The sequence below is a fragment of the Oryzias latipes genome, chromosome 17 (genome assembly GCF_053564925.1).
Source record: "Oryzias latipes strain Hd-rR chromosome 17, Olatipes_Hd-rR_3.1".
NCBI lineage: Eukaryota > Metazoa > Chordata > Actinopteri > Beloniformes > Adrianichthyidae > Oryzias > Oryzias latipes.
The window spans coordinates 18,311,722-18,336,402 of record NC_136253.1 but is presented as its reverse complement, the minus strand read 5'-3'; the positions used below and the strand labels follow the sequence as shown (position 1 = coordinate 18,336,402).

Below are 24,681 nucleotides of genomic sequence, written 5' to 3'. Positions count from 1 at the left end.
ATATTTTATTAACATCATGTGGCAGTGAGACTTAATTGTAAAGAGATCAGAAACATACCTCATTTGGACTTTTACTTCTTTACTTTTAAAAAAAGAAAAAAAAAATTAAAGAGGCGAAGAGCCAATATTTTGAAATGCTTCTGCGATGTACACAAACGTTTGGGGAAAAAAAAGTGATATTTAATGTCTTTTAAGTGACCTATGTTCTTCTCTTCATTGGCTTTGTGTCACAGCTGAATGACTTTGTGTGTTTTTGTGCACAGGACCCTACTTTTCTTGAGAAAAAGGAGCGCTGCTACTATCTAAAAGCTAAATTAAGCCACATTAAAACCCGGATCCAGACTTTTGACAAGGAAACTGCAGTTAACACAGACTTAAAACATTCTAGGACAACAAAATAAATGATTTCTTACAGTAGGTTTTTGTATTTATGTACATTTGAAGTGCTGTATTTTAGTTTTTATTTCCATATTAAATACTGACCATCAGTCTCTGATGTGAAAAAAGCAAAGCGTGTTTTCTGAAGATGACAATGATTTTTATTCTGTTATTTGCACTTCCTTTCAGCCATGAGCACTAGGAGTCTGTTTGATTCAGTACTGGTGTCACTGGGATGTCTCCTGATGAGTTTATAACAGATTTGAAAATGAATGTGTAAATTTGGGAGAAAACTAAAGTTTAAAATATTTTAATCAAGGACTAGCAATGTTGAATTACTAAATTTAGGGTTAAAATTTGTTATGGATTAGCCCAGCAATAACTAGGTAATAGAACAAAATTCAACTCTTACAACATGAGAATTTATTCTGATTTTATTTTGTATTTTTGTATTTGATATTGTACTGGTGGATCTAAATTTGTAATTTATATTTTAATAAATTAAAAAAGGCTAAATCAGTGTATGGTGTTTGTGTTCTGCTTATGTAAATTTATGCTGAAACTCTCCTTCGGAAAGAATTAAAACATTTTGAAGCTTTTGAAAAAATGAAGGTGACTGAATAGTTTATTTTCTTCATTTATTGTTTTGTAACTCTAAATGTCTAAAAACAATTTGGAACGCAAAGGAAAAGGAAAAATATTTAAAACCTTGGGCTAAACTTTTAAAGTACACTAGGGGAGCCAGTTTAGCTTGTGCTGGTTTGCGGCGCCTTCCTTCCGTGAAACCAGGGTTCAAATCCAGACTGCTCCCCTAATGGGAAAAAGCCAAAGGAGAAAGAGTGTCCAAGTACACTCAAGACTTGTAATGAACTTTTTGATTGTGATTCAGTGACTGGTCGGCTGAACGCTACATTCAACCCAAATATTTTCTATTCTGTAAAAAGTGAAGGAGAAATTATCTCTTTACAAATGTCGGTCTGCTACATATAGTTTTGGGCTTTGTACTTGTAATTCTAATCCAAATTTTTTATGCCAATTGTCAAAGTGAATCCAGTAAAGGCTTCTGCTTTTTTGACCTTTGATCACATTAAGTGCAATGTAATAAAATCAACGTTGTTTTCTTAGACATAAACTCACATGTGTGTAAGAATATGACAGAAAAGAAGACATGTTGCAAAGTTAACAGAAATAGCCCAGGGTCTCAAATGACATTTTAAAAAAGGAGTTTTTGAAAAAAAAAATTCTTGCTTAAAAAGACATTCTTACATTGTAACGACCCAGTTGGTATGTCATTTGCAGAGGGGGAGCAAGAGGGGCTAACCCCCAGGCTGCCAAAATATCATTAAATTAATTATGTGCTTGGTATATTTTCCTTTCAGTTTAAACAAATACAACATTTGTTTTAAATAAACACAAAATCTCACGTGCTCGTTTCGATTAGTTTTTTTTTTTTTTTTTTATCACGGTGGGTTTCCTGGCGATTTATGATCTTTTTTGCTTGCCATACTGTTATGGCCCTTCACACCTGTCCGCGCGTGTAATAGGACCGGGGCTGGAGGCGGCATTTGTCGTGGACGTTTCACCGGGGAGTTTTCACGCGAGTTTATACGCTTACAGGGCATGACAACAGCAAGAGAAACTTCATGAGGAATCAAAAGAGGAATGAAGCAGAAGATATCATGTCAGACATGAGGAGGCGTAAGAGCAAAAGTCGAAGAAGTCCATGATCCTCGGCCGGTAAAGTCGACTCTCTCCGTTTTATTCGATTCCTTTATGTAATTTTCTATGAGAACTAAATGATCCAAACAGGAGGTGCACAATTTAAAAACCTGAAAAAGGCTCCCATTTATCACATAAACTCCTAAGTTGGAACCGACAGGCTGTTTTACGTCTGGTGTGTTTGGGCTTCAGTCAGGTCCGCAGGGGCGGACTTTAACATTCTGGGGCCACACACCCATTTGCTTCTGTCGCTACCGGATCGGCAACAGCCCCCCTTGCTTTTAAGACTTTTTAACACATTTTAGTCTAGCAGCTTTTTTATACTTCAAACAAATAAATAAATGTTTATTTCATAAATTGACCCATCTGGAAGTTTATATTCTATCAAAAATTAAAATTTTGGTTGTGGTTACTGATGTTAAAGTGATTTTGAGAGGTACACAGCACTCTTTCAAAATCCCAGTTCTTTTTTTTCTTTTTTGTATTGCCCAGTAGCATGGCGATCAAGTTCTAAAGCTGCTGTGAATGCAGTGAAGTCTGACTGATGGACTTATCTCTGACTCTTTTGTCTCGCCGTATAGTTCGATGCGTCTTGAATATGACAAAAGTTTTAAAATAAACCATTCCTAGCATAGCCTTATAATCTGGTGCGGCCTATAAGGTTGAACATACAGTTAGATTAATTAAAAGACTACTAGGAACTAGGGCTGGGAATCACTGGGTACCTCACGATACGATACGATTTGCGATACATTGCTCACGATAACGATACTATCACAATATGGCGATATTGTGATAATCTGGTCTCTAACAACGCACGATATATCAAACTTTAAAAAAAAAAGAAGAACTTGAAAAACTTTTTGGGAAAATATTTCCCCATTTATTTTTTAAACACCATGATAATAAACAGCTTGTGTCCTATTTGGTGTAATGAATAACAGACTTCTGTGTAACATTGCTGAAATCAGTAATACTCTGTCTTTGACAATGACAATTTTCATTTGGAAGTATCTGTAAAATTTGGTTTAAACAATAGTGAACATTAACAGCAGTGCCATTATGTAGTACAAAAAAAGGATAAAAAATGAATAAGTCAAGAAGCTGCCAGACACATTGGTATTAGCCTTTGAAAAACAAAACCATAGCCATTGCTTAATTTAAAAAAATAGCTGTAAATCAGATATTAATTCTGTGTACAAATCATAGTGTCTTTGTTAAAAATAAATGACACCATTTAGTGCAAATGTTGTGTAAACAAAAATAAAATTCTCCCAGAAAAATAAAATCAAGTAGCTAGGAACTTTCCTTTAAGTTATTGAGACTTAAACTGCTTTCAAAATTAATGACCAGGGATAAAATACATGAAGAACTTAAAGTGCATCTAAAAGTAAACATCTTTGAACAAAACGTTTGGTGAAAAGCGGTATGCGATGTATGTTTAAATGTTCATGTTTTTCTGGAGAACCACAGGCTTTTTAGCGTCAAGTCGCCGCTCGTCTACCGCCGCTTTGAGGAGAAGGGGGGTCTATGGGCAGGAATACCATTCTTTCTGCTGTTTCCATTTCAAACATAGCTCTGGTCTGGGCGTACAGTGCAGGGATCCTTTTTTCAGTATTTCCGAGAGGGAATGTCAAAGCGTGGCTCTAATGCATTCAATAAAAAATGAAATTCCTCGATCTCCACCTCGCTGCAGGGGCCGTTTTCCGTTTGTATTGCCGCTGCTCTGTCTCGCAGAAGACGGCGATAGCTTCGTCTGGAAAAAAAGTATCCGCCCCGGGTTGTGTTGGCTTCAGGTCAGCAACAGCCACGGCTTTCTCTCACAACTCCGTTGATGCAGCTTCCATGCTGCCAGCGCGTCTTTTAAGTTGCTTCTTTCGTTTCTCATTGTTTTTCCCGCCGCCATCTTTGTTTGAATGTGTATTCTTCTTCGTCCGCCCACAACAGCCAATCTCGCAACGATTGCCCCTATCGACCCTCCGAAGAATTGTCTTCCCAAAGGATGATTAATATAAAGTTTTAAATCGTCTTTAAACGTAAATAAAAGGTCGATACTTGACGAAGATGTCTCGAGAATCTATCGCGGGACTAAATATCGCGATATATCGCCATATCGATTTTTTGGCACACCCCTACTAGGAACCCTTTCAAAATAGCTCAAAAGATGATCTGAGTGGGACTTTAAGTGTGGTTTTAAGTTAGTATTAACAAAAATATTGGTGTGATGGAATAGCTTTTTGCCATATTAGGTCGTCACTGAAAAACTGGGGAACCCCTGCTTTGGAAGGCCTCAGAGCAGATATGATTTATCTAAGAGCCTTTAGGGTTGTTTTTTTTTTGCAGTTGTTTTGTTTTTCTTTTTCTTTGTTCTGTGACACCAGTTTTCAAAATGTATACACTGATACACTATTGATCAAAAGCCCCACACAGTTATGTCACACCTGACTGGGTTGATTTGCGAGCTCCCCACTTTCCCCCGGAGGGCTGACACTCAGCAGGGCCCCGGCGTAGTTGTGTTCTTCCCTGCAGTAAACAATACGCTTGGCTGCCCCGGCTTGCCTCATGTCTGAATAATTGATCATGTCAGGTTGAGTTCCTCTGAAGTGATGAAGTGCAGGTCATCGATACCGGAGAGAGAGGGAGGAGAAAAGTTTGGCAAGGGAGGTGTTCCCTAAAAATTACTGTCTGAATATACCTATTTTTCCTTTTTCTGTAGCCATCTTAGTTATGCCTGATTGGCACTGGTCCTTCTCCGGTGCTTCTCTCTTGTGTTGCATGGGGAATCCGTCTCACGATTATCAGTAAGTTCACATTGTTTCTGTTGCGACTCCGGTCCGCCCCCATCCCCCTTGGCTTCTGGAAGAGTGGTTTGTTCAGTTCTCTTCGCTCGTGGTCTTCTATGCTCATGGGTGCTTCGTTAACGGTTCAACCTTTTCTCCTAAAGACTGTTTGCAAAGCTGTGTGTTTTCAACATCCAAAACGTTGTCAATCAGGCCCCATGCGTTCTCCTTCCTCACTCAGTCCTTGTAAATGCATGTTTTGTGTCATAAATGATATTCTGTTTTTAAACTTCCTAAATTCAACTTTGACAACCATTTTCGGAATGGCCAACTGTGTTATCTGCAGTGTTCATGTGCGTTATCGTGTGTGGATGTCACCTTAAATATTAAAATTGAATTTTATACATTTTGGTTTTGAAAGTACAGCTAAAGTTTTTATTTTGAAATCCGGACCTGTTTCCCGTTTCTCTGTCATTTTTGCCGCAAACTAATATGTCGATGGACTAGAAATAGAACTCTTGCGTTGCGGAGGGACGGACGTCAGACGCAGACAAGACGAAGACAATGCAACCATTCTGTTTGAACAGTGAACATTTCTTTTTTGTGTCAATGCAATGGAGACACACCGCAGATGGATCAGTGTAAAACAGGCATCGATTATTTTGATATTCCGACGCAAGAAACACAAACTTGATTCATGTTTTTTTCCCTGTTTTCCAGGTACGTTCGTACGTTTCAGTTGGACCATGTATGAGCCTCGGTATTACGACAGCCCCCCTTTGTACAGCCCGCCTTACAGCGCCACGTCCCACAGTTTCTATCCTCCAAGAAGTGTCCATTCTCTCCAGAGTCAGCACGCCCCTTACCGCTATGATCTCCCTCCTAACTCGTACTGCGCAGAGGGGAGGCCTCAACACTTCTACCACTACTTCTCGCCTCCTGGTTTTGTCAAAATTTTCCAAGGAGCCACGGCGCTCATGTGTTTCATAATCTTCGCCTGTGTGGCTTCGACCTTGGTGTGGGACACAAATGGGTTTGGGTATGGGGGCTTCGGGGTTGGGAGCACATCAGGCTCTGTTACAGGAGTGGGTTCAGGTTATTATGGAGGCAGCTACGGCTACGGCGGATCCTACATGACACCACTGTCGGCTAAGTCGGCCATGATCTCGGTGGCTGCCATCAACTTCCTGGTTTCATTGGGGTTCCTGGTGGGGAGTTTCTCGCGATCCCGGATCATGCGAGGATGCAGGTTTTACCTCATCATCTTTATTTGTGATATCATCCTGGCTGTCCTTCAGGTGAGTGTCGCTTGTCAAAACATGAAGAAAGAAGTGTTGATCATTAGTTTCTACACAACTAGGCATGCTTGGCCTTTTTTTTTTGGTCTGTGCCAGGGTTTTCTTGGATTGTCTGCCTTATTTGGCAAGTGTGTACTCAGCTAAACCTTGGCATAGGGGCACATCAGGAAAGATCTGGTTCCTTTAACCTTTTAACACCGAAGATGTCACCGGCGACCTCTAAATAACGCAAGCTCTTTGACATCCTGTAACTCTTCAACCGTTTACCGGATCACCTGATATATGTTGATCGCCTTAGTACTTCACCACTGTAAAGTGTTGCTTTTCTCTGCTTTAGAATCAGCTGGAATTACGTTAATTGCGTAAACGGTTGAAGACTTACGGTAGACGAAAGAATGTCAAGACTGGAGCCAAAGCTGTTGTTTTCAACGGTTAAATGAACGGATCTCCGTTCACTTGCAAACGAACTTGTTTGCAGTTCACTTCAGTTTGACTGCACACAGGCTTTCTGCTAACCAAGAAGCTAAAGTAAACCAAAAGTTCTGCAGATTGTAGGCAAACAAACAGCCCACAGTGTGAGTCAGAAATAGTGCAAATTCCCCAAAAGTTGGAAACTAACTCAGTGTGTAGCTGGAAGGTCATAGGGTTAAGGGCTTAGGGTTAGTTGGTTTTAGTGTTATTCATGTGGAAGATGTATGCTCCGTGTGTCTCTTATGTGCAGCCTTGCTGTTTGAAATTCGGAAATGAGACAATCAGAGATTAGTTTGTCTTGGCACCTACATACCACATGCAGACCATTGACTGTATATGAGAACAGGACTGAGCGAATGTGACGTCAGCGTTAGAAAATGCCGTGCTTCTGGTTCCAACCAAATGAAGTCGATTCAGTTGCCAGTTTTTGTTTTATATGTCCGTCGCCATGTTGGAATCAGACATCCTCAGTAAGCCATGATTGGTCCGTGTCAGTCTGACTCTACATTTCTATGACAACCACTCATTCCAATCAGGAGTGAGCATGTTATCAGGTTTTCTCTTGCCTTTCCTCTATCCTCTTAAAAAAGAAAGTGGAAAAGAAAGGTTTTCTGCTTGATCAATAGTGATATAAGGATAATATGAAGATTTTATTTGAAAATTCATTCTTAAAGTTCTCTATCGATGTCATGCCATGGTCAGCCATTACACAAAAACAACATCAGTCAAAGAAACATGGGATAGAAGAGGAGCAAGATAAAACTGAGCTCAGACCAGCTGTTCAGGTGAGCTTCATTGAAGATGACAGAGAATGGATTCACTTGTTTTTGTTGATGTTCCTAGGGCATCATTGATATCATATTTGTGATCGGCGTGAACCCGATGTCCCAGAGCTCCCAGAGCATGCTGTACAACCCCATGCTGATGATGTGTCAGAACATCCAGGGCAGCCCCAGCCTCAGCGGGAGCGTGGGGGCCGGTTTTCCAGGAGGGTTCCCCATGTACAATCAATTTCTGCACCACTACTGCTATATGGACCCTGAAGAGGTCACGATAAGTCTTCAGCTTTGCCATATTTTCTTATATTTAACTGCACTGCTTTCAGATTTAGGTCAAACACCTGAACGGTGGCGCAGTGATTAGCACTCTCGCCTCAGTGCTTGCACGTTCTCGTGCATGCGTGGGTTTTCTCCAGGCACTCCAGCTACCTCCCACAGTCCAGGGACATGCTTTATAGGCGAATTAGATACTCTAAAGTGTCCCCTAGGTGTGGAGGTGTGTGTGGGAGTGATTGTGTGCCCTGTGACAAACTGTCTAGGATATACCCTGCCTTCACCCAACAGTAACCAGGATAGGCTCCAGCAACCCTGTGAGCCCAAAAGGGATAGGGCGTGTTTAGAAAATGGATGGACCTGCAATCCCTCCACCATCCACTAGGCTGTTAGTAAAAAAAAAGAGCAGTTATCCCAATTAAATGAGCTAAGTGTATCAATTTTTACATTCTTTCATGGCTTATAGTTAAGATGAACTTATTGGCATAATTTTATAAAGTCAAGAAGATCCCTTTGCTTTTATAGTAGAATATTGACCTTAAATTGATAATGGCAAAATCTATTATATTTTTTTTACAAAAGCATCAAACTTTATTATGTTTTAGGGATTTTGATATTTTCAAAAAGTGTTGTTTCTTATTAATGGAAACTTGAATCATTAGTTCCCATTCAAATTGCCACACGACTCCGCCCCTCTTTCTTTGCCCTATTGTTTCTACCTATAGTTTCTCTGCACCAGCAATAACCCTAAACTCCCTTTTCCTGGGTAATCATGTTCAGTTGAATCCAGCTTTGTTCAGTTCATCTAAAAAATGACAAGAAAAACATAAAACAAAGCGAAATTGAAATTAGTTATGGTAGTCATAATTCAATTGAGTCTGAAAAATTCAAGTTTGTTACTTTCTTAATGAGTCCAGTTCATTCCAGTTAGGCAAAACTACTTTAACTTTACAAATATTAATTATCATAAATGGCCGACAGGTTAAATTAGAGGACTTTCAGTGCAATTTCTTTGCTGAGAGTGCAATTGGACAACTGAGAAGAGGAGCAACTCCCTAAGAACCGATGAAAACGAAGAAAAAGGCAGCAGAATGAGACTCATCACAAAAACGTAACATCTGCTTTCAATAGATTTTTTCCTCCTTCCAACAGTCATCTCAATCAAAAAAAGCAGTTTGCGACATGCTAATGGATTCATTGCTTTGAAGCCAAACAAAACTAATGAGACATTTCACGTTATTTAGTTAGTGTAAAGAAAACTTTTAGTTTGATCAATTGGCCGATTGTAGCTCTAATAACTTTGCACTATTGTTTGCACAGGCGGTGGCATTTGCGTTAGGTCTGATGGTGGTTTTGGCCTTGTCCTTCTCCGCCTACTACGCCTACAAGACCCGAAGCAAGATTTGGCGCCATGGAAAATGCAACATTGTCTGGGACGAGCCGGGAGTCAGGCCAGCTGATGGTCAAAACGTCTGGGTCAGTACGCATGTTTCAATGAGTAAATACAGGAGGCTCATTTTTATGGAAATATTAGGTCCTGATGGAGGGTTTAACGTACTAAGAAGCTGAGTTGATTGAGAGAAGCGGTTGGCACTCCCAAGTTTCACTCTGGCAGATGATTAACCAGGCTAAAGATAAGAGAAGACTGTGTTATATGTCAGGAAACAGCTCAGGTTCAAAGTTTACATATTGTTCTGTTGGCACAAAGTTTTGTATTTGCTGGTCTGCTGACAATTCCGATCAACCCTTTTAGGTTGAATTCTTACTTTCAGTCCCATTATAGTTCACTGATGATCTACCTGTTTCTAGGATTGCTTAAAAAAACAAATTATTCTATTCAATTACATAGCTTTAATCTTTTATTGTGAAACAATTACAGTGAGTGTTTTTGAATAAATATCGTGCTAGTTTGTATTATGAGTCAAGCAACTGTCAATTTATCACAAATTCTTTCTACAAAAACATGCACAATCCTGCCTTGAGGCCTGTTTTTGTGACTTTTTTTTATCTTTAATGTTTTTGTCAAAAAACAAATAAAAAAAAGTGTAATTTTTATTGATTGATTCCTAGAAAAAAATGCTTATAATTGTTACTTTTGTTCTTTTTGTGGTATAGCAGTGATCATTTAGGGGTTTCCAACTCAATTTACCACTGAAGACAGAGTCTGGCTGAGGTTGGGCCGCAACCTCAGTGCACGTGCACATGTGCACGCACGTGCAAATTGTAGGTGTCTGGTAGCCAATCCCATTTTGAGTCAGAAATAAAAAATAAAAAATTTCTATCTGAATTTTTAAAATTTTATTTTATTACACAAAATAAGATGATCAAGGACCCTGGTATAAACAAGTAGAGTATAACTTCCTCAAGTACATTCCTTCCTCTGTAGTAAATTTGTATGGAACATGTCCTACACTATTACACTATACTATTAACAGTACTGTATTATTGTTTTCTGTACAAAATGACAAATAAAACTCAATCAGTCAACAATTACATAAACAAATAATAAATAAGTAAATAAAGCAGTACTGAATTTCAGTTTTCTGTTTTTTCAGATTGAAACGTCCTTATGAGCACAGATCAGTTAACACTTTTAACTGTTAAACACAAAATAAGACTTCAATTTTACAGAGTTTGAGCCCGTTGTGAAGGCAGCATTAAAGGTTTCCTGCAACTTTAAAGGCTCCACCTCTTCCCACTGTTGGAGCGCCTCAGCATGGAACAGGTAGTCGTGCTGCTGCAGACTTCTCCGCTATTTGCCCAGCACAGCGGTTAGGCGAATGTAGCGTTGGGCAGTGATTATCCCGTCAGGCCTAATCGCCACATCGCTGAGTGATGGACGGAGAACAAAGGAAACATACTCAATTTAACCGTCAAGGTCTTGACCTACATTCCACCCATTGTTCAGCAAGTGTGGGCCCTATTCTGATGTCAGGGAAGATGCCTGCCTCGCAGGGCGGCATATATAATTTATGTGGCATGTATAATGTATAAAAAAGGGTTGGGTTGTCTCTGAGTAGATGTGTGAATCCTCACTGAGCGAGGCAGCACTAAATGATTCAGGGTCTGAAAGGGTTTCCACACATTACAGTATGGGGGGAAAAAAGTCATTTCCTTGTGTTTTTTTGTGCCATAACTTAATAAGGCAAAAGGAGAAAAATAGAGGGGAAAACTGTTTTGACCAGAATAACTGCATGTTGCTCTCCTTTGGTAGTTTTTTTTTTTTTTTTAGTTTTAAACTGCAAAACATATCAGTAGGTGACATAATCATTGTTGCCTCCTTAAAAAAATACATTGTTATATTTTAACATGGAATTCAACTGGTCTTAGACACAGAAATGTATCACTGTCATGTTTGTGTAAACCGACATGTCAGATTCTACAGAGCAGTCCTGCAGCACCGCTATTAGATCCGTGTCACTCCCTCTGCTTTTTCTACATGCACGCACACACACACATCTGCAGTGGCTCTATACTGTGATACAGAAATAGGGCAAACACATGGAGTCATTAATGATGCATTCCAAAGAATCTAGATCTTATGAGGCACAGAACCCTTGCGGTCTTTGATATTCTAGGAAGAATTTGCTGATTTTTTTCTCCTTGAAGTGACTTAAGGAAGGACTGTGAGCCTCAGTTCAAATTTGACAAACGGGAAATGGTGAACTGTTGTTCTGACAAAATTTTAAAACTTATTAGACAAGCTTTAGTGGTAGCTGATGATTGTAGCTTAAGTGACACTTTGAGCAAACCCCTCCAGAGCCTTGTTTTTTCAAGAAATGCAATTTTCCTTGGGAAAAAAAATATTGCGGAAAATATTTATTTCTGTAAGAAAACAGATTACTTTGTTAAAAATAACAGAGGCTAACATTACACAAAGCTTTACTAAAATCAAGAGTGACTGGATTTGGAAATATTCCCTCACTGTTCTTCCCTTTGAAGAAGGATCCCAGCACTCAAACGTTAGCGCAAAATGTCAGCAGAGAGGATGGTTTGTCGTCAGCACCAAACCCAGTCTGCCACCTCTTAATATAAAAGTTGACATCTCCTATTAAACATGATTTCCATAAATAGAAAGTAAAGCAACGTACACAGAAACAGATCTGGATGGAAATTGTTTCATTTTCGGGATTAAATCTGGCTTTTCTTTTTTTTTTTTTACTTGTCCTGAGCAAACAGACTACAGCTGAAGGCTTCTTGTGTTTGACATATATTTACTTTTACAACAGGGGTTATGAATTTTCTGACACACCAGATGTATATTTATATAAACTCCCTTTTGTAATTTAGACTAAATTTATCTATATTAATAATATTTGTAACAGTTTTTTTGTTGGACCGGACGGAAAAGAAAATGAGGTAAGAAGAGAGAGGGATGTTAGAGAGGGGGGGATAGGAGGGTAATTATAGAAGGGAAGGGGGTTCAAATCCTAAAATATAAAGCAACAAGTTGCTGGAAGTTTAGAATCTGGCTACTTTTTAACATAGGACTCAAAGAAAACTACTGCTTTAAAAATCCTGCCTCATGATGAATGTTCTGATTTACTTTGGATATGTTGTTTTAGGTTATTAGAGAAGGCTAGCAGGGTTACCAATTAAAATACAAAGCAACACACAATTTAAAAACTAAAAATAGAAGGTAGAGACAAGATAGTACGGAGGCTGAAAACAGCCTACCCTAGTTTATAAACTTTTTTACCGTTATCTCGTGATAAAGACATTGATTGTCTGTTATGTACTAACGAGATAATGAAGAATATACTGTATCCTCTCTCCCTTTCTCGCATTGAGACGCAGAAACTTTATCTGTTTTAAGTCTCTTTATTGGCTGTAACCAACACCTTACATCTCACACCAAAAACTCTCAGCATCAGCAACAGAAGCGCTCCCCAAACATTGTTTTTTAGTCTATTTTGTTTTTATTTTTAGTGGAGCCATGCTTCTCAAACACCTTAATTCTGACTCATGCCCCACCTCCACTTCATTTATTTCCCTAAAACCCCTGACAACAGGTTGAAGGTCTATGGTTGAATGACAGAGCCCAGGGCCGACGAGTGTTTTTGCCTGGTGCGCTCACTGAACTCCAGACATTAGCAAAACCCAAACAGCCACCCAGCCCGACTCAATCCGCTACAACACTTCTTTTTTTTTTTTACAATCCACAACAATACAAAGCAGTTTGTCAGAGAAAAAGTCAAACACCAGAAGAAGCTATCAATTTATAATTGATTACTGCCCGGCTGCCGCTGCGCAGGCGGCTGCAATTCAGTGATCCTGCAGTTGGCAGTTGTTGTCAATTTCATCAGTGACCACATGAGGGGATCAGGCCGTCTACCCTGTTACAGTATGATTCATAAGAGGGGCAGGCCCAAATGAATGCATGGGACTTGGTATTTTATAATTGCCAAAAACAGGCAAAAAAAAATTTAATTTAAATTTAATTTATAATTGTATTAAAACAACATTTATATGAACATTTTTACAGTACATTTTAAGACAGAATTTTCTTGGTAAACAATATTTTTTGGAACACTGGGGGACATGCACCTATTTCAATTAAGTTTAAGTTCAGAGAGGTTTAGGTGATTTACAGTCCAACAAAAGTCTATGGACTTCTGTCGTTAATTGCTTCACTAATAAGCAAATCCCTCAAAAGACCTGAGGACTAGACTGTCGTCAACCAATTTTTAGTTTTAGAGGAGCCCAGCAAAAGTGTTCTGTCCTGTTTTTCAAAGCTGACTAACTTTTACAAAAAAAAAAATCCTTTTTAAGTGCAGTGAAACATTTTGGTCTGTTTATCCATTGCAGCTCATTTCAGAAGCTGAATCATATTTTAACCAACTAACACATTTTTGAAAAAAAAATGTTGTTTTCTCTCTGCCAAGACATTTCCATTTTGCTTCCTGTATCAAAAACAAAAAGAAAAGCACAAGAGAACCCAAACTAGAGCCTTGTGGAATTCCACATGTAATTTTGTCTCATTTCTGGTAACTCAAAAACACACAGTCATCTCTTTTTTCCAAATATGATAGAAACCAGTACTATACCTATCCAGAACACTCAACGTTTTCTTTCAAGTGACGTATTGTAATCTGCAGTCAGTATCATAAAGTCATGAAACATCTTCAAATGTTTTTGAATTTGGCATTTTCAAATGTGGCACATTCATTCAAAAGCATTTGGCATTTTTAAATTTAAATTTTAAATTTATTGATTTATTTGGTTCTGGTTCAATACCACACTTAATTGAAATACTTTGTTCAAACATTATGATATTAAAGATATTGATACAAACCCCTCAAAAATCCATAACTGTTACTCAAACTTTTTGCCGCTAAAGCTAAATCCATTTGTTTTATGTGTGTCCTGGGGAATAAAGCCTTCGATATTTGAATGAAGCCATCTCCTTTTGTTTGAAACCTAGACTGGTTGATAAGATTGATCTAAGCCAAAGCAGGAAAAGTCCTATAAAGTGGAATGGAGGTGCTGCCTATTGAAATGGTTGGAGGTGAATCCGTAATGATCCTGGAGGAAAAGACTTCAGCTCATCGGCTGTTTGTGGAGCTGTCAAATAGTCCCCAGTCAGAGTGACGCATGTTTGTGTGTGTTTGCATGTTTGTGTTTGATCTGCGCTTGTCATTGAGTCTGTCTGTCTGCATTAATAATGCTGACAATCACACATCTTTTTCTAACCAAGGGACTCTGAAGAAATCATTCATGACAGAATTAGTTCAAGGTTTTTATATATAAAATATATGTCAAGAGGAAGCAGGCGAAATTTGTTTTGACTGTGGTTTCTATTTTAAGCATGTTAAAGACACCTCATGATCCAATATAACTCTTTACCTTTTGACCCTATACAATCTTCAACCAGCCCATAAATCGTTGCTTGTATCATCACCAGAGCCCCTCTGTCCTTTATATGACCCCCATCCTACAGCGGCTCTATTGGCTTTCATTTGAATTCAGAAATTCCTTCTGTTTTTCTTCAGTCATATGAAACCTATTTCGATCCAACCTTCTCCACATCACCATCTCAGCCTGATCCCTGCAACCCATTTCATGAATGTGTTCTCTGCTCAGCTCAGAATGAAGGAATTCCCTCAACACTAGGAACACTAACACTCTAGACTTTCAATTCCAGACTCAAAACCCACCTAATCAAAACTGTCTTCTATTTACTGAAATAGGATTTTTTTCTGTTTTTATCCATAACCACATGCAGTCTTCTGGTTTCACTATTTCAGGTTTGTATTTTTACTAGAGATGTAAAGGATGTAGATATGTATGGAAAAATAATCGATCTAGCTATGTTCAAGATTCCGCTATATGTGGTTTCATAAACGTGCTTTTAGCATACGGTTTTCACACCCGACAGGAGCTTCTTCTTTGTTTGTTTTTCTACTGTTTACTAGCGCGTGTCTGCCACCTACAGTTGGAAGAGTCTTGGTGAGAAATGTCAAAGCGGTGCAAATCTCATAAATCTTGCTGCAGGCTTTTTCTTTAACAGCTCTATTCCGATATATAAAATAATTGAACACTACCCACATGTTACAACCAAATCAGAGTCTCTGATTGGTCAAAGTTGAACTGTTTAGCTTTCAGGCAGTTGAAAGTTCGAGTTGAACTGGTTGAAAGCCCAGCTTGTACATACAGACTTTAAAAAATTGCAAAGCAACACGTTGATTCAAGAGTTTTGAATACAAAAGCCCGACACGCAGGTTTACTGGCATTTACATAGACTTTTCATTGAAAGTGGTCGCTTGAACACCAGTTAGCACGGCTAGTGAGAGTAACAGTAACATCGGGTGAAAACCACAGATATAAACATGATGGATAAAAAGGTACAAAATCAATCGGGAAATAAATGATCAATTTCTGGCTAACTTATTCCGTTTCTATTCCTGTCGTGTCTCACTACCAATCACTACCAGGTTGGGTCAATTAGAATTGCTGAAGGTGAATGAGATTTGCTTGAGGATATGGAATCAACTGGTTCACTTTCTTTATTTCGTGAATAGGGTAGTTAGGTTGATGACCTTAAAAAAAAAAGAAACAATCATTTATTAAAGGGCCTATATTATGATTTTCTTAATCCTTTGAGTGTAAACTATATCCATACACAGTATGTGATAATATATTACCTTTCCCACACTAAAGAATGATTTTTAAAATAAAATATGAGTTATTTTGGCAGCTAATTTTCCTACCCAGAAGTAAGACGACTCGATGACCGCCTTTCGCTCCTTGTGGGTGCCCCCCATTTCATGGCGTCAATTTAGAGCCGGCTTCGGCACCTTGTCTGCATTTCATCCACGAATACGAACAACATCCGAACTTTTGAAAAGATGGATTTGCAAAGTGAGTGTGTGTATGTTAACCTGGGGGCGGTGCTGGCAGCACAGACTCCTCCTGGAAGGGGATGTTCTTCACTTATCTACATCACAATGTGAGAACCCACTCGTTTTCGTGGATTGGGAGGGGGCAGGTGCTCAGAGAGTAGAATTTTAGAGGAATTCTCAGAAATGTGTGAATGGATCTGCTTTGGGTTTGTTCATTGTGAGGAATGAACATTATAGTACCCTTAAAAGCTAAAAAAAAGTTGATTTTGCATGATATAGACCCTTAAAAGGCATGCACTTATTTTAATGCATTTATTTATATTTTTATAAATGCCAAATGAACATTAATATCTATTCTTTTCCATTTAGGTAAAAAAAATTGGACTTTATTTAATGACCACAAAGTTAGTTGAATCTTTTATGTATGGATTCGTGGACCATGCGTCAATATGTGTTTTGAATCATGTGAGACAGAAAGATGCACACCCCCTAATGTTCACGCTTTCTGTCGTTACATCAAAACTTAAGTCCTAACAAATTTCCGAATTACAGCAAATGCAGCACAGTAGGGATTTCTGCAGAATTCGGGGCATTTTCTTCACCATTTTCTGCACCAAAATGTCCCATAAGCCAAGCATGATGTGTTTTCTCTAACGATGTTTCAGATGAACCACGTTGGTGAGGTGCACAGCACCCAGCGGGCACCCACTGTAGTTATATCAGAGAGAGCAGCATCTGGTCTGAAGGCAGAGGACAGTGGGTTTTCCTCTGGAAAAGGAACCCTTGGTGTCCACAATGAGGAATGTTCTAAAAGCAACAGGTAATTTGAGAGCCTCGTGCACTATAAGTCTCTTGGGAGACTTCCTGGAGTGAAAGGCACAAGATTAAAACTTGAACTGCCAGTGGAATTCTTCTGGATCCTGCAGTAATTACTTTTTCTTGGTAGTGTCTTTGCAGACATCAAAACGAGCTCTGGTGCGGAAAGTCAGCATCACAGCAGCAAGGCTGCGATTCGTTCCAGCAGCTCCGAGGAGGAGGACAACTTCAGGAAGCCTCCTCCGTATCATGGAAACAGAAAAAAGAGGAAGGATGGAGAATCCATGTTTGCACCCCAAGTTATGGTCGAGTCCGAGTACGAAACAGGAGAGACTGACAATGAGCTCGACCGAGACCACACTCATGACCTTTACCGGTAGGTCTACGCTCTGCAGCTGCAACTTCGTGTTTAGGAAAGTACCATCATGGCCGAAAATGTTTTCAAATCTGTATTTGGACCCAACTGGCAACAACAGCCGGTCGCGCTTACTAAATCTGGTCCCACAGTCCCTTTGTTCCATGTCCTGTATGTAGTATCAAACCAAACAGTTTAGGTAATGTTGCCTTGTTGAAATGATTTGGACTGAATTGGATTATAACAATCTAGTACTATTTGGAATAAATTGAACTGTAACAATCAGAATGTTTAATTTTTGCTTTATTTTTTGCACATTTTTCTTGCCTTTTATGTTTAGCTGTTTCTGTTAGGAATACTTACTTTAAAAATAAACTAAAATCACGTTTTTTTACTAGTAGCAGAATTAAAGGGTCTGTATCGTGCTAAATCCACTTTTTGAGCTTTTAGGTGTGTTATAATGTTCACTCCTCACAAAAAAAACAACCCCAAAGTGGTGTTTTGATCCATTCATGCATTTCTGAGTATTCCTCTAAAAACCTGCTCTCTGAGCACCAGCCCCTCCCAATTCAAAAAGCGAGCGGGTTCTCGCTACGACTGGTATCACCCATAATTTACAGAATCAATTTGATTTGATTCAATTTTGAATTTCCCCGGTTAAAACATTTAAACGTGTTTTTTTATAGAAATACATTAATAATCTATATATGTTTTGAATATATTCATATTAATCGGATACAGTTAGCATACTGTAAGATTTATCAGTGAAATAATAAACCGATGAGATTGTTAACACCATACATACATTGTTACATGGTTTCTCAAAAGCAGAAGTGCCAAAAATAAAGTGTGATCCTTATGATCTGCCTCCCCTAGAGGTGTTCCAGCTTGGCCACCAGGTAGAGCTCTCACTACAGCATTACACTGCATTCCAGAAGATTTGAGCAAGAAATACTGTGTTTTAGACCACAAATAGTTACTTCAAAAAGATGTTTCCTTAAAGAAGTTGGAAAATTCATGCCTGAGAATATAAAGCTGTTTATTTAGTCAGCAATGTAGGTTTAGGTCGAATGAGCTTTAGCATTAGCCGTCCTATGGGAAATTCTATTCCTTGTTTGGATCGATTATTGGTTTTTTAAGCTCGAATCAATTCAGATCGATTACTTTAATTCTCGGACTATAAGCCGCTACTTTTTTCCTGCGCTCACAGCCCTGCGGCTTATTCAGTGACGCGGCTAATTTATGGATTTTCTTGGTGGCCGCCATGTACGGACTTTCAGACTCAGTGAATGGTTTGAATTCTTTATCTAACAGCAACCACAAGTCATTTGTTTTTCAACAAACTAAGCAGCCAGCATGGATGTCACTTCAGGTCTTAGACACTTCAGTCATGGTTCAAAAAACGAAACACGCATGCCCGGCCGCATCCCAGAATCCTTTGGTGCCGTTAGACCCAACGTGCACGTGATCGCCGCTACAATATGATGCAGCTTTCAAGTTAAAAGCAGCGTGAAAAAATCCACCATCACCAACGGGATTGGAAAAGCCGATCAGCTGCGTGACGGAGAGAACAGCGCATGTGGGAATAACATCAGCCTTTATTTTGTCGGGACACGACTGGAAACACAAATCCACGTGGTCGTTTTAACGGTTTCTGAGGACTCACCGGAATTTTGCATTGAAAAGCTCACAGCCTCCGTGTGAGCTGGAGACATGTTCTCCTGGCTGCTGCTCGTTCACATAGAGCTGCGGGGCCAGTGGCAGTCTGATGGCTCCCACACGTAACAACGCATCCGCCCCTCATCCACAAAACGTACAGTTTTAAGTCTGATTGCTCTGCACAGACACGATTTCCTCCTCCCTGTAGCCGCCCTGGCCAAAGGTGAGAAGATAGGAAGGGGAGCGCGCGGGGCGAGCGCGGAGCTCAGAGGCGTCCGCGGAACTTCTGACGCACGCGCGCGCCGAGGCGCGCGCTTTTCAGTCGCCGCTGCTTTATTTTACTTTTTTTTTTTTTTTTTTAACCAGCCCTGTTAGTACCATAATGCTGCCGCGACACAAGCGGAAGGAGAGCTGTTCCTTTTCACCCCTCCATCCACTGCTGCTACTTGCTCATTTTTAAACACGTACAACAGTGTGACGAGCCGGGCGTTGGCCCCGCCTTTAGCCCCTAAGACTCATGGGAAATGGGGGATCGCGGATGTAAATTTCCTCATCATAACTGAGGGATGTAATGTTGATTATATGGTTACTGTTTGTAATTTTATGTGTGATACCTAGATTGTCAATAAGTAAAAAAAACTTAAAAAAATAATAATAAATAAATAAACCATAACTGAGGAACTTGTGAACAGAATAGAGGTCCATGCTGTTTGGCAGATGTGGGCGTATTTGCATGCATGAGCCTGAGGCAAAGCTGACTCCTCCCACAGTGTGGTAGTGAACCTTACCCATGCTGAGAGTCGGGACGTTTACCACATGCGGCTTTTATTACGATGCGGCTTGTGTATGTACAAAAGTGGTTAAACACGTGAAAATGGGCGGGTGCGGCTTGTAATCGGGTGCGCTTTATAGTCCGGAATTTACGGTAATTGATATTATCAACCCAGCCCCAGTTCTCACATTGTGATCTAGATCAGTGAGGAACCGCCCCTTCCAGGAAGAGTCAGCGCTGCCAGCTCCGCCCCCAGGATAACACACACACCCACTTTCTCCATGGAGCTAGAAGCAAAAACTCTATTCTTTTATATGCACAATATGTATATCCATCTTTGCAAAAGTTTAGATGTTGTTTGTTTTCATGAGAGAGACGCGGAGAAGCTGCCATGGCCGACTTGAGGTTGACGTCATGAAATGACCGAAAGGCTTGTGGTGTCTGAGCTTGTGTAAGCTCGGAGATCACGTCGATTTACGTCTGGCTAGGAAAATGAGCTGCAAAAATAACTAGCATTTCATTCTTAAGAATTGTTCTTTAGTGTGCCAAAGATAATTTATTATTATTTATATGGATATAGTTTACTCTGAAAGGCTTAAGAAAAGCACGATATAGGCCCTTCGAGTAACTCCTGTACATACTTTGATTCTTTGCTCTATATCAGTATTTTTAAGTGTGGATGCTTTAAAATATACCCATCAACTAGACTTCAATTAAATCAATACATATTCCATATTTCTTAGAAAACTGTAATTAATATCATACTTATATGTACTTCAAACCCTCCACAACTTCCACTCCCGTTTACAGTACAATATTCTTCTACTTTTACCAGACAAAGCCTATCTATCCTCTTGGCAGTTACATAAAAGTTCATTGTAAATCTGGCTTTAAATAAATGCATTTTTAATCATACTGCCATCTTGTATTTGTATCACCCTCAAGGCTGTACCCAGCAATAACTTCAGATGAGCAGCGCCGCAAGTACAAGGAGGAGTTTGACTCAGACTTAGCCCACTACAAGAGACTCTGCTCCACACTGGATGACATCGGGGACCGCATGCACAAGCTGAGTCGAGAGCTGGACCTTTTGGATGAGGAATCACTAAAGTATCAGGTAGAGAACAAAAAAAAAAAAAATGTGAACATTTTTGTGTGTGTCAGGATTATAGTTGAAGCATGCAAATAAAATGTTACTTTTAGTTAATTATATCTCCGTTTTGGGACTTTTTCAGGATTGAACCAGGATTTTCCTATACTGCTAGCTTTGTCAGTAGAACTTTATTTAATTATTTTATTTTTAATTTTCAGAGTGTAGCAGATGAGTATAATCGACTAAAGGAATTAAAAAAGGTAAGTGAAATATGTTTGAAGCTTTGTTCACATCTCCCTCGCCAACACACGTTCAAGCGACCACTTTAAATGAAAAGCCCATGTTAACACGCGTGAGCGTTTCAGGCTCCCGTGTTCAAAACTCTCACGGTCATGCGGAGCTATGCGCGTTTTTACGACCCTTTTCAAGCTCTACGTACAAAATGCGCTGGTACAAATTTGAAAGTTAAACCATTGAAAGGTAAACCAGGTGGAACTTTGACCAATCAGGGACTCAGATTTGGCGTCCCGTCTAACTCGCGGAAGTGCCAACCAGTTGGAAATTGATCACGGAGGAGAAATTAATAATTGCCGTTTGTGCTCGACCGGAATGCTATTACTCCAAACGTGTGTCCGAATTCCTTCCCTACTCACTATATAGTGCGTTTGCCATTTTGTAGTGCTGTCCGAATCTACAATTCCCAAATCGAGTGCCCTGGAAATTTCCCAGAAGTCTCTGTGAAAAACCAGTGCACATCGATGCTCGGCGAATAGAGACCATAATGCATAGCATTGGAACATTTTTTGCCAAAAAAATGTAATTAAATGTTTTTTTTACTAAAACAACATTTTATTGTTCAGAAGACATCGCAAAACGCTCCTATTAATTAGATTTTAACTTTGTGAAATCGATGACGTCACATCCGCCGTTTAAAACAAGAAAGTAGTGAGCATGGGGTCCGAATTGCTTTGAAAATTCAGGACACTACATAGTGCCACACTATATAGTTTTTAGTAGTTAGGGGTCAGGGTGGAAAATTCAGATATTGCCCAAGTCTTTCATTTATCAGAATAGAGCTGCGAAGGAAAAAGCCCGGATGTGAAAGACATGCAAACATCCTGAGACATCAGGAGGTAGATTTGCTGCAGTGTTTTCAAGAGGCTCTCTAATTGGAGTAAACTTCTGCTTCTGGCATGCTGTCAAATCTTTGAAAAACATGTCAGTAAGGGGTTTCAAGATTAAATTTCAATAAAAGTGCTTTTAGCCCCTGCAGCTCTTGGTGTTTTAAGGACCATCTAAGCTCAAAACTGGTATCTGCTTAGAAAAAAACAGACTTTAAACAAACTGTCAAACATTGATTTTTTTCCCTTTTTCTCCTAAGTCTGCAGATTATCAAGCAAAGAAGAAACAAAGCAAAGACCTTCAGAAGAAGCTTTCCCACATCAAGAGTCTGGTGAAACTGTATGACCAGGGATTTTGCTAGTTTATAGTATTCACACTGCTAACTCACTCTAGCATACTCATACTGTTTGCTTACAATACTCATACTGTCAGTTTACAGTAATCCTATTAACTTACAGTTGCTTGTGATTCTACTGTCAGTTTAAAGTACTTATACTCCTACAATAATCATACTGCTCACTTAAAGTACTCCTACTAATAGTTTGTAGTACTCATACTGCTAGGCTACAGTACTCATTGTTAATTAACAATAATCATACTGCCAGCTTACAGTACGCATTTTGTTAATGTAAATATTTGTACTCCCAGCTTACAGTACACATACTACTATTTTACAATATTACTCCTACAGTCTCATACTGCTCATTCACGGTATTCATACTGCTCGCTTAAGGTTCTCGTAATAATAGTTTAAAGTACTCATACTGTTAGCTTGTGGTACTCATACTGCTAGTTTACAGTACTGCGTACTATTGTATTACAGTACTTGTGCTGTTTGAGACATTTGCAGTGCCCAGCTGTCTGCGTCTTGTGTTCCTCCAGCCTTTTACTTTCAAATCCAACTCCTGAATGTGGTTTTGTGTCAAATCTTACCTGAAACAACAAAAGTTTGGCTCCTGAGAAACGTAGAAACGCAGCATCAAGAGGAAGAACATTTAATACCGACTGACACAATGTCAGGCAAGTTACTATTTACTTCTGTGAGTAGCAAATAGATTACTTGTCTGTGTTTGACAGAGTAAAAAAAAAGTAAATGAGTTATAGTAAAGGTACTTATAAGCAGAAAACGTTTCTATTTCATGACTTTAACCTCTTAACCACATACAGCAAATACTGAAATAAATGTGACTTTTTTTTTGTTACAACTCAGCTGGGATTTGATATCCCTTGTGCTATCCTGGACACTTTAACATTGGGAGTTGGGTCATCTAGACCCACTAGACAGTGTTCTGAACCTTTTTTCTTCAATGATCTGTGATCTTCACTGCTGTCCATGGATTACATGAAATCTTTCCACCTTTATCCACCTTTGTCATGGTAGGGAGAACACGTCAATGTAAGGGTGGGGTCATCTAAGATAGCACAAGGGTTAAGCAGCATGTTTTCCTTTCTACTGTCAGTCTGAGTAGCTGAACCTGGATGGGCCAGATGTTCTGGTGGAGCGGGAAAATGCTTCAATGTTCTGGTTCTGTTTTCTTCATGCTGCTCATCTTGCGTTTGGGACATTCAGAGAAACTCTGTTCCTGAAAAATGACGTACAAATTTCACAAACACACTTGCTGAAATCTCAAGACAAAGCCATTGCTGTCTGTGTGTTGCATTATGAGTAAACAACTCAGCTTTTAAAGAAGACAAAAACATTTACTTTAGCTTTGACTTCCTTCATGCTGCCGAAAAAACCTTACAGCGACAGTTGATGCAATCCAGAGATAGTTTGCTTTATTATATTGTCGGTAATAGAAGCAGTTTGGTGTAAAATAAGGAGCTAGATTACAGATCTTTGGAAAAAGATCAACGATTATGACGCCGTCACTTTTTTTCAGAGACAGCCATCTGACGTGAGAGTTGAAGGTCAAAGATGACAGGAGATTAAAAAAAAACCTGGAACTTTTGGTTTTTAAGATTTCTTTCCAAATATCCAAATCCAAATATTCCAAATTAAATGAGTATGTGACCAACAATCTTCGGCACTGCAAAGCGGGCGCCACAAGATTTCCAGCATCATCACTCAGCTCACCCAAAGTTGAGCGTGTCATGCAGTTTTTGGATCCACAGCCCATCTGTAAAATATTCTAAAATGGCTTCATCCGTAGCCACTCCCAGATGTAAGGAGCTCGCCGCTCCATGGCCTGAATAACGCCTCCTTTGATAGATGCAGATTAGAATGGATCTGCTGTAAATCATTGTTCACATCAGTCGCCATGTTTTTGGAGGACTTAGTTGGTTTGTGTTTGACATAAATATGATTTGATGAAAACAGAGTAATTGCTGAAGTGGTTTTTGGACATTTCTAGAAAGTTCTGCACAGGTGATGAAAACGCAGCTAATGAGCGCCAGCCATCTAAGCCTACTGCAGCATGATTCCAGGCATGGCCCCCGGGTCACACAAGACGACCTTTAGGCTGGAGGGAAAATGGAAACGATAAAAATGCTTCCTTTCCTGAAATGTAATGAAAACTACCATCCTATGCATGTATGAGGTATGTTGGATTGGAGCTTTTCCTCTTCAAAGAGTTTGATCATGTTAAATTTAACCATTTAATGTTTCTATTTGGCTTTAAAGAGTCAAACAAGTGAAGTTGAAACTCTTTTTTCTGTCATTTAGACCATCAGCTTTTGTACACATTTAAGGTCTGTGAAATCAAAGTGTGTATGAATGATCACTGGGACTTCCCTGCAAATTAGGGCTGCACGATATTAAGAAAACTTGCGATATGCGATATTAGAGATTAATATTGCGATAACGATATAATTTGCGGTATAT

The 24,681-nt window shown here is 39.3% G+C and overlaps 1 protein-coding gene across 1 annotated transcript in view; it reads left to right on the top strand.

Moving 5' to 3' along the window:
* ocln1 (occludin1) overlaps window positions 1–23,066 on the top strand; it is a 28,787-nt gene extending 5,721 nt beyond the window's left edge. The window contains exons 6-14 of the mRNA XM_078934814.1: window positions 264–373; window positions 5,620–6,175; window positions 7,490–7,693; window positions 9,019–9,174; window positions 16,706–16,860; window positions 16,987–17,232; window positions 20,588–20,759; window positions 20,954–20,995; window positions 22,117–23,066. Of these exons, the coding sequence (XP_078790940.1) occupies window positions 264–373; window positions 5,620–6,175; window positions 7,490–7,693; window positions 9,019–9,174; window positions 16,706–16,860; window positions 16,987–17,232; window positions 20,588–20,759; window positions 20,954–20,995; window positions 22,117–22,218 (1,743 nt within the window). The 3' untranslated portion in view covers window positions 22,219–23,066. The remainder of the gene's footprint in view (window positions 1–263; window positions 374–5,619; window positions 6,176–7,489; window positions 7,694–9,018; window positions 9,175–16,705; window positions 16,861–16,986; window positions 17,233–20,587; window positions 20,760–20,953; window positions 20,996–22,116) is intronic.
* The last annotated feature ends 1,615 nt before the right edge of the window (window positions 23,067–24,681 follow it).